This window comes from Rhinatrema bivittatum, chromosome 2 (genome assembly GCF_901001135.1).
Source record: "Rhinatrema bivittatum chromosome 2, aRhiBiv1.1, whole genome shotgun sequence".
Lineage (NCBI taxonomy): Eukaryota > Metazoa > Chordata > Amphibia > Gymnophiona > Rhinatrematidae > Rhinatrema > Rhinatrema bivittatum.
Genome location: NC_042616.1, coordinates 689,524,690 through 689,536,911, shown reverse-complemented (window position 1 = coordinate 689,536,911; position 12,222 = coordinate 689,524,690). Strand labels below are relative to the sequence as shown.

The following is a 12,222-nucleotide window of genomic DNA, read 5'->3' as shown; positions in this document are numbered from 1 at the left end:
TATCTCAATATGTCTACTGGTATATTCTTCAATTTTTTTGTATCCCATATAGCCACATTTATTACATGAACATATATATTTTCATAATCTTTGGTTGTTTTATATTATTTATATTATTTATTTTCATCAATTTTTTATATTTCATCAATTTTTTATTTTCCTAAGAAATGAATCTGTTGATGATGATACTGCATGGAAAAAAATAAGTTTGTGTCAAGGGAATTTTAAAATTGTTTTTGGAATCTAGACCACGTCCACATCGGATACCTACATCATTTTTGCTGAATTTGGCGCAGATAGCCTTATGTGACAACTATTTTGTATTTAGTGAGCAATTTTTCATGCAGATCCACGGCACAGCTATTGGTGCCACTATGGCCCCCAGCTTGGCAAATTTATTCATGTCAAATTTTGAAGAAACTCACCTTTACCCAACTCTGATTTTCAAGTCAGTTTCTCATTGGACACATTACATAGACGATATCTTTTTTCTATGGCATCAAGACGTACAAAGTTTACATCTATTTCTTGATTGGATTAATTCCCTTGACACAAACTTATTTTTTTCCATGCGGTATCATCATCAACAGATTAATTTCTTAGACATTTGCTCATCCGCCATGAGAATCATTTTGCGACCACATTATATAAAAAACCCACTGACAGAAACACTTGCATTTTTCAAGTTTTCATTCTTACAGTTTGAAAAATAATTTACCCAATGGTCAATTTTTACGGCTCCGCCGTTTATGCTCTAAAAAAAAGTGAATTTCTTTCACAAGCACAGCAGCTGTCATCAAGATTACTGTTTTGTGGATATCCTCCTGCTACCATCAAAAAAGCTAAGAAACGGCCCTCCTTTGCCCAACGTGAATGGCTCTTACTTGACAGTTCCAGCGGATCAGAAGAATACCCTCTGGTATGCACAAAAAGATACTCTACAAAATTATCTGAGATTGCGAATATTATTCGCAAATACTGGCACATTCTCAAAATTCATGCAATTTTTGTTGAACCCCCTATGATTGCCTACAGTATGGTTAAGAACCTCATAGATTTATTGTCTCATTTCTTCTTGAGATCTGAAGTTGATCCACAATCAGATTTGCCGCCCGGACACTGGCCTTGTAATACATGCTCACTGTGCGCTCAAACTTTACTCGGCCTTACTTGGACCGATAACATGGGCAAAACTCATATGGCAAGAACTTATTCAGATTGTTCCACCTCTAATGTCATGTACATAATCGTTTGTCCGTATGATAAAATCTATATCGGCCATACCAAACGGCCAATTCGTACTCGACTGATTGAGCATCAGAACTGCCTCACCACTGAGAAACTTCAAGCTCCCATCGTTCTTCATTGTCTACACCAAAAACACAATTTTGTGGATCTAAAGTGGCGGGTGATGGACCGAATACAGCTGTCAACTAGGTAGGGAGATCCACAATATCTGCTTAATTACTGCGAACAGCAATGGATTTTTTATTTAAATAGCACACATCCTAATGGATTGAATGCATCGATTGAATGGTACACTATTATTTAGAGTTTTGTGCCTATAGTTACCAATGTCAGTGGCTGCAATCCATGTGTAATTCTCCTATTGGGTAACAATCCCTTTAAAAATGGCCCATGTACGGCCCCTATGGCAGAGGAAACGCATTACCGTTAGGTCGGTGGAAATGCCGCTGGAATCAACAAACGTTAGTACCGCTACATTGAGTGTCTTGTATATTTGTGAATTTTTATTATTGTTCCAAAAGTCACCTTCATGCTGTTTTCAGATACATTCGGCCCCTTGATGAAGGCAGTTGCCGAAACACGGTTCGTGTCGGGCTTTTAGATCTTGAGTCTCTTGAGGTTTTGAACATATGGGCGTTTCTTCGCAAAATTCAAAGTTAAGATGACAATATGTTATAAATTATACGCAAATGACAAGCGATGAATAAGTGTGTTCATCTATGATTGTTGAAAGACTAAGTATATATTCGCTTTTGAACTTTGATTTCACTAAGCATACAAAATTTCATTTAAAGACCTATGATTATATTACTGGTGCCAAATAGTTTCTGCTATTGAGCATTAACAACTGATGCCCACGTATGAGGTCTATCAAATGATTAAAAAAAAAAAATCATAATCCACGGTGCATTATCTTTGTGGTAAAACTTTTGGTACTTTAGCCTTTCTGTTAACATTAAAGATAAATTAATAAACCATTTTTCAAGCTTATCTCTTCTATTTACAGAAATATCTCCTGAATTCTCAGATACTGTAAGTACTTGACTTTTCACCTTCAATTATATTTCCCTTTCATTGTCTAACTTCCTTTTCTTTTACAGATTTTCTTTTAAGAAGTTTATTTCCTAGATTAATTTCTCTTAAACTTACAAGTTTCAAAAGTTACTCGAGAATTTGAAATCAGATAAGGCCAGTTCTATTACAAATTCAGGCTTTTAATATATCAAAATCCCTGCAAAAATTTGATTCTTTTCAGAGATTGAACATGTACAAGAATGCTTCCAGGTCAGTAGAACTGTTTGTTAGCTTCAAGCTACAGATTATAAATATTTGAAAATGTTAGGGGCGGATTTTAAAACCCCTGTGCGCGCAGGCGCGCGTAAGTCCCGGGGCTTTCGAAACGGGGAGGGAGGGGGCGTATCCGGGGGCGTTCCCGAAACGATGCGGCGTTTTGGGGGCGTGCCGTTTCAGGGGCGGGCCCGGGGCGTGGCGCCGGCCCAGGGGCGTGGTCGAGGCCTCCGGACCACGCCCCTGGGACCGGAGGACGGAGCGGGGCTGCCGGCGACGCGCGCAAAGTTAAGGGGGGGGTTTAGATAGAGCCGGGGGGGGGTGGGTTAGGTAGGGGAAGGTGGGGGGAGGGCGAAGAAAAGTTCCCTCCGAGGTCGCTCCGAAATCGGAGCGGCCTCGGAGGGAACAGGCAGGCCGCGCTGGGCTCGGCGCGCGCAGGTTGCACAAATGTGCACCCCCTTGTGCGCGCCGACCCCGGATTTTATAAGATACGCGCGTATCTTATAAAATCTGGTGTACTTTTGTTCGCGCGTAGTGTTTTAAAATCCGCCCCACAGTCACTAGTGTGTGTATACAGATTCGGTGCAAATCTTTCTCTATATAAAACTGTCGCAATAGTGAGCCCTTGTGCTGTGGCAGGGTTGACACAGCCTAGCAGGTGAACCTACTAGGCCCACACCAGCAGCTGCTGGACACGCCCTTCGACAGGACTGAGCTGGACCATCATCTATACCAGGCCATTTTCCCACAGGTTGAGCCCTTCAGTTCTAGGGGACTGTAGGACTTAGGTGAGTATCCCTAGGGGCAGTCACAGAGGGAATGTTCAGAGGTCCGTGGAGGCAGCAAAGAGACAGACGCCAGATGCATGCCAATGATCCGGGCAGGCAGCAAGCAAGGTGTAGTCAGGATACAAGGCAGAGGTCAGTATCAGGAGATCAAGCAGACAAGGGGGCAGAAGAAGGCAGGAACATGGCTGGATGTGGCAAGGCAGGCTGGAGCATGGCAGGATCCGGGATAGCAACACACTCTGCAAGGCTGCAGGGGACCTTTAGCTTAAGCAAGGATAGGGGGCATGGCTGGGGTTTATGTACCCAGCCACATGATGACATCGATGCACGCCAGCCGCTCCAATTCCCATCATGGGACTTTAAGTGGTGGAGCACGAGACTAGGGAGGCCTGTGGGAGGAGTGGCATGGCGGTATCTTCACCGTGTTGGTGTCTGGGTAGGCTCATGGCAGACTAGATGAGTAGGCCAGTCATGGGATCTCCCCGCAACCAACCTAATCCTAGAGCCCCAGGGGCTCTAGGATTAGGTTTCTGGGGACAGCACTGATGGAATTCTTCGACCATCTGAGGGACTTGGAGTCACCTGAGCTGCGAGTCGCCAGGGTCTTAGGCTGTTGCTTGCTGAATATGTCGGTAACAGTTGTGTACTGGAATGGCCGGCCTGGCAGGTTAGGCAAGATTGTTTGGGCCTCTGTGATAGATGGCAGGATCTGAGAGGAATAGTGCCTCCTGGCAGGAAGAGCCCCAATAGGCAATTTGCAATGTACACTAATTTATGGTAGATTAGTGGAGTCTGAACCAGGGCACCCCGAGAATGACAGGGTTAATTGCTCTAGGTAGCACATAGAAAGTGATACTTTCCTGTTGGAGGTCAGTCTGTATGGTTAGAAGTAACATGACCTTGGTCAGGTAGCCAGGCAGAAACTCACTATAGACTGAGGAAATGGTGAGGATTATGACCAGCATGGTCGTGGGCAGGTTATACTGATGGACCAATGACTCCTTGATAAAGTTGCCACCTGCTCCGGAGTCCAGCAACACCTGGGTTTGAATGGTGGACAAACAGGAACCACCAGCTGCAGAGAGGAGTCAAGATGACCCAGGATTGTCTTCCTGACTAAACTTGAATACAAAGGTTTTCCTGACCTCTTTAGGCAGTAGCTAGCAAAATGCTCCTGAGCTGTGCAGTAGAGATAGAGATTATGCTGTCTCTATCTCTGTTTCTCTCCATCTGAGTTCCAAAACCGATCAAACTACATGGTTTCTTCAGAGGTGAGTACCCTCACAGGCTCCGATGCCGAGTCTAGGGAATGCTAGAATTAGAAGCCAAACTGATAGGTCGCCTGGATGTTTCCTTTTCCTGGGCTTGTTCTTGGAACCTTAAATCCACCCAGATGGCCAAGGCAATGAGTTCTTCTAGTGTGGATGGAAGATCTTAGCCTGCCAGCTTGTCTTTTTTTTTTTTTTTTTTTTTAATTTTAAACAAACATTTTGTTTTCACATGGAATGACACCCAAAAAGTGCATAAATGAACAATCATCATACAAATATCTGTCATTTCCATAGCAAAGAAAATATGTGAGTTTCATGTTAATATCATCCTGTTCCCACCCTCCCCTTCTCTCTCTGCCTCTAAGTAACATTCACTGTCTGGAATAGGATACTAGAAAACATGAAAAGCATTCTAGATATCAAATGAGAATATGATGAACAGAAGCCCATATTAATGAGGTTGACAACAATGATCTATCAATAACTGTATGTCTTTTTGTAGATATGAAGAGTTCTTTTCATGTACTGATTGAGATTCCAGACATAATAAATCCATCAATGTGCTATGCCAGATACTGATGGATGGATGTTCAGAGTCCAACCATTTCAGCAAAATACATTGTTTTCCAAAAAGCCAACATCTATGTACAAATGCTTTTGCATAATTCCTGTTAATCAGCTCATTAACATCAATCTCCAATAGACATAGATCTACTGAGCAAGTTGTGACTTGTACCCTCCAAGTCTAGAAGGACTTAGATGAGTATACCTAGGGGAGGTCAGAGAAAGAATATCCAGAGCCAGGCTGAGGTCAGGGCAGACAGTGAGCAAGGCATAGGCAGGATCCACAGCAGAGGTCAGTATTAGGAGAATAGACAGGCAAAGGACTAGAAGACTGGAGCAAGAATGGATGATGCAGGGCAGGCTGAACAAGGCAGGACAGGATGGACAAGGCAAGGCAGGCTTGACGAAGCAAGGCAGGCTGAAGCATGGCAGGATCTGGGGTAGTAACAGGCACTGCAAAGCTGTAGGAGACCTGTTGCTGAGGCAAGGCTAAGGAGTGTGGCTGGGGTTTATACACCCAGCTGCATGGCATCATCCATGTGCGTCAGTCACTTAATTCCCACCGTAGGGCTTTAAGTGGTGGTGGGCGCGCCAAGGGGGGTCTGCAGGAGGAGCAGCATGGTGGTGTCTGGGTGGGCTGGTGGTGGCCTAGAAGAGTGCGGCCGGTCACAGGATCTTTCCAAAACTAGCCAAAGTCCCCTCCCCAGGGTTCTAGGCTTAGATTTCTGGGGATAGTGTTGATAGAATTCTACCATCTGAAGGACTTGGACGCTAGATGCAAGTTTAAGAGGAGGTTCCAAGAAGTCTTTATTTTTTGGAAGAGCGTGAAAGAGCATCAGCTCATTGATCCTTGTCTGTGGGAGGGAGGGAAGGGCCCTTTGGGGAAGTGAAGGCATGATACATGAATCCCTTGGTCATCGTTTTATGTGAGGACAGCCCCACTCTCAACGACAATGGCTTCTACTTCCAAAACGGGATTTAGAAAGATCCAAGTGGTGGAGACAGATCACGTGGGAGTTCTAATTTGAGAGATTTAAATGCCTGAATGGCTTCTGTCTCCGGTGTGGACAATAAATGGACCCTGTCCTTAAGGGGCATCTTCCTTAGTAGTGGGCAGTCGCCAGAGCTGTGAGGCAGCAGGGTCTTATAAACCCAGCTGTGTGACATCATCCATCTGTGCCAGTCACTCCAATTCCTACCACAGGGCCTTTATGTGGCTGTGTGCAACTAGGGGGAGACATAAGGAGCGGCATGATGGCATCTGGGTGGGCTGATGGCAGACTAAGTGAATGCAGTCAAATGTTACGATAAGCTTCTGGCCAAAGATGCTTTTAAAGCTTGTGAGAGTTTAAGATTCATGATTCCAAAGCAGGAGTGTGTTGATGCATGTCTAAGTCAGATCTGAAATCTTTTATCCTGGTCTGTGTTCTCCATCTCGACTCTTCAGCACCTACTATCCTAAGCTTTAAAAACTCAACAAGTGACTCCAACTACTGTCTTCATAAAATTTCCTCTGGTATTCTGTCAGAAAATGCCAACATTTTAAATTTCAGGATACTATTGTGATTTTGTGAATCTGGCATTTAAAAAAAATTATAGAAGACCCACCCCTCTATTTCACTCTATTATTATTAGATAAACTTTGTTATGAAGAGTGTGTGTTATATGTTACAGTCTGGCTTATACTGTATAGGCTTTTAATGATTGGGAGTGGGGGGTTTAAACACTCAACGTTTGGAATTATTCTTCTAAATTTTAATCAGTCAGACTAACACTATGAAAAATATATCTTCCAATATATGTTAGGAATTTTTTATCGTATGTCAAACCTCCAAATTTCAAGGTTTAGAACTTTTTTTTCTCATAGGAGACATTTACTCAGCTTCCTATTAGCAACTTAGCACTGTGGCCAGCACTGAACAAACATTCTGAGCTTTACTGTGGAAATTTATAATTGGCGTTTTTCAGTAAGTCTCTAAATTTTAGCACCCAGTGTTAATTCTCCTACTTTTGTGCGCAGCCAATTTTCTTTCACTCAATTTTCTCTTAAAGCCAAAAAACAAATTCCCACTTTTTATTTTTTATTTATTTTTTTAAACTAATCCTTTCACTTAAGATTTCTTTTCTTACTTTTGCCTTTTTTCTGTCTTCCTTTAGTCAAAGGAAATAGGTAGCAATAAACATTTATGATTATGTTCTGACTGGTTCCCCATGCCCTCTGGAGTTCCTGAGGGCTCGGCATTATATGCCTTGCTCTTCAACATCTATTTGGCGCTTCTATGCAACCTACTGTTCAGCCTCTGTGAGGGCTTCAGAGTGTATGCGGATTATATCCAGTTTTATATGCCAATGGAAAAATCCTGGGTGGAAACAACATCCTCGGTTAAAAGTGTATGATTTCATTTAGAAGATAGCTCTCTGAGAGCAGGTTTGCATTGAATGTTGCTAAGACAGAACTATTGGTATTAAGGTATTGTGAATCTGTATCTCTGCCCTTAAAGATGTTTATCGATGGCCAGGAACTCAAGATAATTTCCCACACAAAAAGTCTCGGTATTATAATGACTTCAGGGTTGTTGTACAATTGTTGATCTTACCTGTCCTCGACTATTGCAACGCACTTTAACTTGGTTTGCCTAATGCTGTAACTAATGTTATGCAGCTGTTGCAGAATGCTGCCGCTCGATTGATTTCAGGCCATTCAATGCAGGAGCATATTTCCCCTGTGTTGGCTAACCTGCATTGGCTCCCTGTACATGCAAGAATTGAATATAAATTTGCTATAACTGTCTACAAATTGCTTTCTCAGAACCCTCCCCTTCTGGATATAATGTGCTGATTAAAAGATACAATCCTGACACAGCTTTACATTCTTTCCAGAAATCACTGGTGGAGGTTCCAAGTGTCTGCCAAGCCCATTTCAAGGATACCTGGAGTTGTGCTTTTTCAGTTGCTGCATCTAAAGTATGGAATAAGTTACCTGAAGCCTTATGGTTTACCACGTTTAAAAACATTTAAAATTCAGTTAAAAACCTTCCTTTTTCAGGAAACATTTTAATTAATACACCTTTGTTGTTTGCTGTTTTAATACTTTTTTGTTCTGTATCACTTTACCCTCCATTGCCTCAGGTACAACTCAGATTGTAAGCCCTCTGGGAATAGGGAAATACCTCCAGTACCTGAATGTAATCCACTTTGAAGTGTTGAAAAAAGTGCAAAAAGCAGAATATAAAAATCTAAACAAATAAAATAAAATACATAAAATATTACAAAGTTCTTTTATAATTTTAATGTTTTGAATATTCTTAAGTTTCATTAGGAATGCTTGTAGGAGTCCTTAAGGAATTTTATCATGTTTTTATTAACTTATTTTAGCTATGTATTTTTATATACTGAACTTTTATCATGAATGTCCTTTATGTGAGCCACTTATGGATTTTAAACGGGTTATAAATAAAGAAACCATAAATCAAACTCTCTCTCTTCCTCTATATATATTATGGTGAATTTTAAAAGCCCGGCACACGCCAAAACTGGGAGATATGTACAAAAGTTGGGCCAGCACACGCTGAACGGATAGTAAAAAGCTCCCAGTACGAGCATAAAACATTTTTCTCAAAGGCAGGGCGTGGGCATGGTCTGAGTGTTCATGATTTTCTCAGTGAAACCACTGTCTAAATACTTACATGCACAAGCACGTGCTGGGGTCCCCTGCTGCATAACTTTACTTCTGCTATGAATGGCGAGTAAATTATAAAAAAAATCTAGGTATGGCAGCAGGGTTTTAAGGGTCGAGGCTAATAGGGGAGAAGGGAAGCTATTAAACCCCCAGGGTGTTTGAAAGTCCTATCCCTTAACTGGACACAAACTGGGAAAATGGCCAGTTGCATCGGCGCACATGGCTTTTAAAATCCCACTTTTGCAGTAGAAGCAGCGTTTGCATGCATAGACACGTGCCCACTTAAAATTGCATGCATTCAACCTATTTTATAACATGCACGCATATATGCGCATGAGCTGGCAAATGTGCACTCGCGTGCCTGTTTCAAAGTTAGTCATACTGTATATTTGCAACAATGTGCAAGCTTTCCTGTCATATTCATCCTCAAAGGATAATTTTAATAGTTATGAGTCTCAGTTCCTAAATTGTATTTTAAAGTGTTCCACACAAAAACTTTTTTCTTTCCTTTAAAATAAAATTCTTAAATTTTTGGAAGCTCACAGCAACTCAGCTAATTAGAACCATCTTCCCTCCTGGTGTCCCAACTATAATCTGTCACTTTCTCAATTGACTCACGTCTAGTGAGCTCCTATATTGCCTAGCAATGCAGGGCAAGCCTCTTTCCTTCTCTCCACCCCCCCCCCCCCGCCCACACACACACACACACACACAGAGTCTCTGTGGCAACAATCAGTCCCCTTTATAGAGTCAGTATATAGCCACCAATGTATAATCTATATCTAGCTTTTAACCCCTGGTTATATTACTATCACCGCTCTCTATTATACCACCACCCCATCACACACACACCACTGATCCTTGGTGCTGCTGCTGCTGCTCTGTCCTCTCCCATCCCCTGCAACCACTGCCAGACTACACAGCTCTAGTTACTAACTCAGAACCTTGGAGATCAGAGAGCATTTGCAGGAGCACAGAGGTAAGCTGCATGGCTTCAAGTTCATAACCAGCGTGGTGTGGTCTGGCAGAAGCAGTAGTAGTGGGGGCCTTGGGAAGGAAAGGATCAGCAGCAGAGGCTACAGGGAAACTGAGACATGGTGGTGGAGGTGAATGAGAGCAGAGATAACTGGGGAGGAGGAGAGGAGATACATGGGAGGAGAGAGAAAGGGAAAACAGGAGAGACTGGAAGGAAGGAGAAGAGAGGAAAGAGGAGAAAAGAAAAAAACATGAGTGGGAGCAAGATAGGTTAGAATAAGAAGAAACAGAGAAATAATCATGACAAGTAAAAAACTGAAATTTGAAAAATATAAAATTGACAAACCAAATAAAAGACAAGAAATTATTCATATGCACACAAAAAAAGGCTAGAATTTTTTTTTACATGGTTTAAAAATAGATTTTCAATAAAACTAGTCAGATTTTGTGCAAGTAATATACAATGTATTCATGCAAATGAATAGCAAAATATAAAAAAAAATGTTCTACAGAATATTCTCACCCTTGCTACAGAACCTACCCTCAGCTGGGAGTATTGTTTGTCTCTTCAACCACATATCACAATGTTCATTCTTTATTTATTCAGTGCTTACATAATAAAGGCTAAAAAAAACAAATGCCGTTTTTAGGGAATCTGATTTCTTAATTTTATTTTGTATAGAAGGTCTAAATAAAAGACATTTTTTAAAGCTAGAAATATGAAGGATGGTATTCAGCAGGCCCTGTATGGATAAAATTAAATGGGCAACTTTTACTGCATAAATTTAGACCTGATTTTCAGCAGGAACCTGGAAAGACTAACTATCCGGTCTAAAGTTACTCAGACAAAATTGACTGGGTAATTTTAGGCCTGCTATTTTCCAGTGCAGAGTGCAGCTGCAATCAGGAAATGCCCCAAGTTCAGCCTTTTGTATGGGTACAGTTTTCCCCAGACCAAATTTAGCCAGTGATCAAAGAGAAAAAAATGTAACCTCAGAGTTTGTTCAGCTAACTCCCAAAGTTAGCTGGGCAAACCCTTTTCAAACTTGATCTCATGATTTCCATATTATTCTGGATGAAGGAATTGCAGTAGGTCTCCTACAGAAACATTTTGTTTGCCTCCTGTAGTGCATCACCGCAGTTAACTATAAAGGAAAAATATTTTACAATTTTGATTACCATTCTGTTTCTGTCAAAAAAATAAAGATTCAGACATTCAGCACCATTTCTCTGGTTAAGTTCAGACTAAGTCAAACAAAGGGTGCGATTTGAAAATCCTGCATGCTGACTGACCCCTAGTTAGCTGGATACATTTTTATCTGGCTAAAGTTATCCGACTAACTTGGGGTGAGAGTTGGAGTCTGCTATCCGGTTATGTTAGCTGGATAAACACTGATTTTGAGTGTGTATCTGGCTAACTTTAGGATAACTGAAGATAGCTATGGATATTCAGCAGTGTGCCCACGTCTCTGAATCTTCCTGTAAAGGTAACAGATAAGTTTATCCAGTTAACTATGCTAGCCGGCCAACAGCTGAATATGGATCTCAGGGTATTTTTGTGTTTTAGGGTTGTTGCACCTATAAGCTGGCATGCAGTAATAAATATGCAAGCATACTGTGAAATGTTAGCACAGAAATCAGCTAATGTATTTAAAATATTTAAGAATAAAAATTAGCCAGTAGACTGTCAAGATTCTCATGAATAAGTGAATTTTACCTTGTTGTGCTAGTTCTTGCCCCCATATTTTTCTTTCTGCTTTTAACCCATCGATTACAGACTCCTGGGCTGTGAGTTGTGAAATAAGTTTTGATTTTTCCTGCTTAAAGAGCTCAATTTGAACAGTTTTGTGTTTGTCTTCTTCAGCTACCCTTTCAAGGGCTCTGATTCGACTCTACATACAAAAATAAAAAATAAAAATAGCTTAAGATAAATAATACAGGCTCAATTCACCCTCATTCAGTTTGGATCTGAGCAAACAGAGCTAAAATCATGAAAAACTTTAAAAAGATATTTGGCATGTGCAGGAGGAGCTGTCATAATAGAACCTCCATTAACATTTTCCACTTTGCCTGTACACATCTCACAAACACTCATTCACCCAAATATGAACATTCTTTTTATTTACCACTGGCAGTTCTCAGACCTGAATATGCTTTCTCCTCAAACGCCAGGGTAACACTGAGTCCAGCTGTTGCCACCATCCCACATTGTTCATTACATCCTATGGAGTGATTTTGCCACTTACAAATTTAGCTTTGTGGGAAAAATAAGACAAAGTAGTGTGGTTGCCACTTTTTTAAATTTTATTTTTAAGTGTGTCTCTTCAACCACATATCACAATGTTCATTCTTTATTTATTTATTTATCAAGTTTTATATACCGTTGTTTGGTTTCACCATCACAACGGTT

The 12,222-nt window shown here is 41.1% G+C and overlaps 1 protein-coding gene across 8 annotated transcripts in view; it reads right to left on the bottom strand.

Moving 5' to 3' along the window:
• LRRCC1 (leucine rich repeat and coiled-coil centrosomal protein 1) overlaps positions 1-12,222 on the bottom strand; it is a 221,413-nt gene that overhangs the window by 56,087 nt on the left and 153,104 nt on the right. For all 8 annotated transcript variants that reach the window (XM_029591580.1, XM_029591582.1, XM_029591575.1 and 5 more), the window contains one exon: positions 11,530-11,704. In XM_029591580.1, the coding sequence (XP_029447440.1) occupies positions 11,530-11,704 (175 nt within the window). The remainder of the gene's footprint in view (positions 1-11,529; positions 11,705-12,222) is intronic.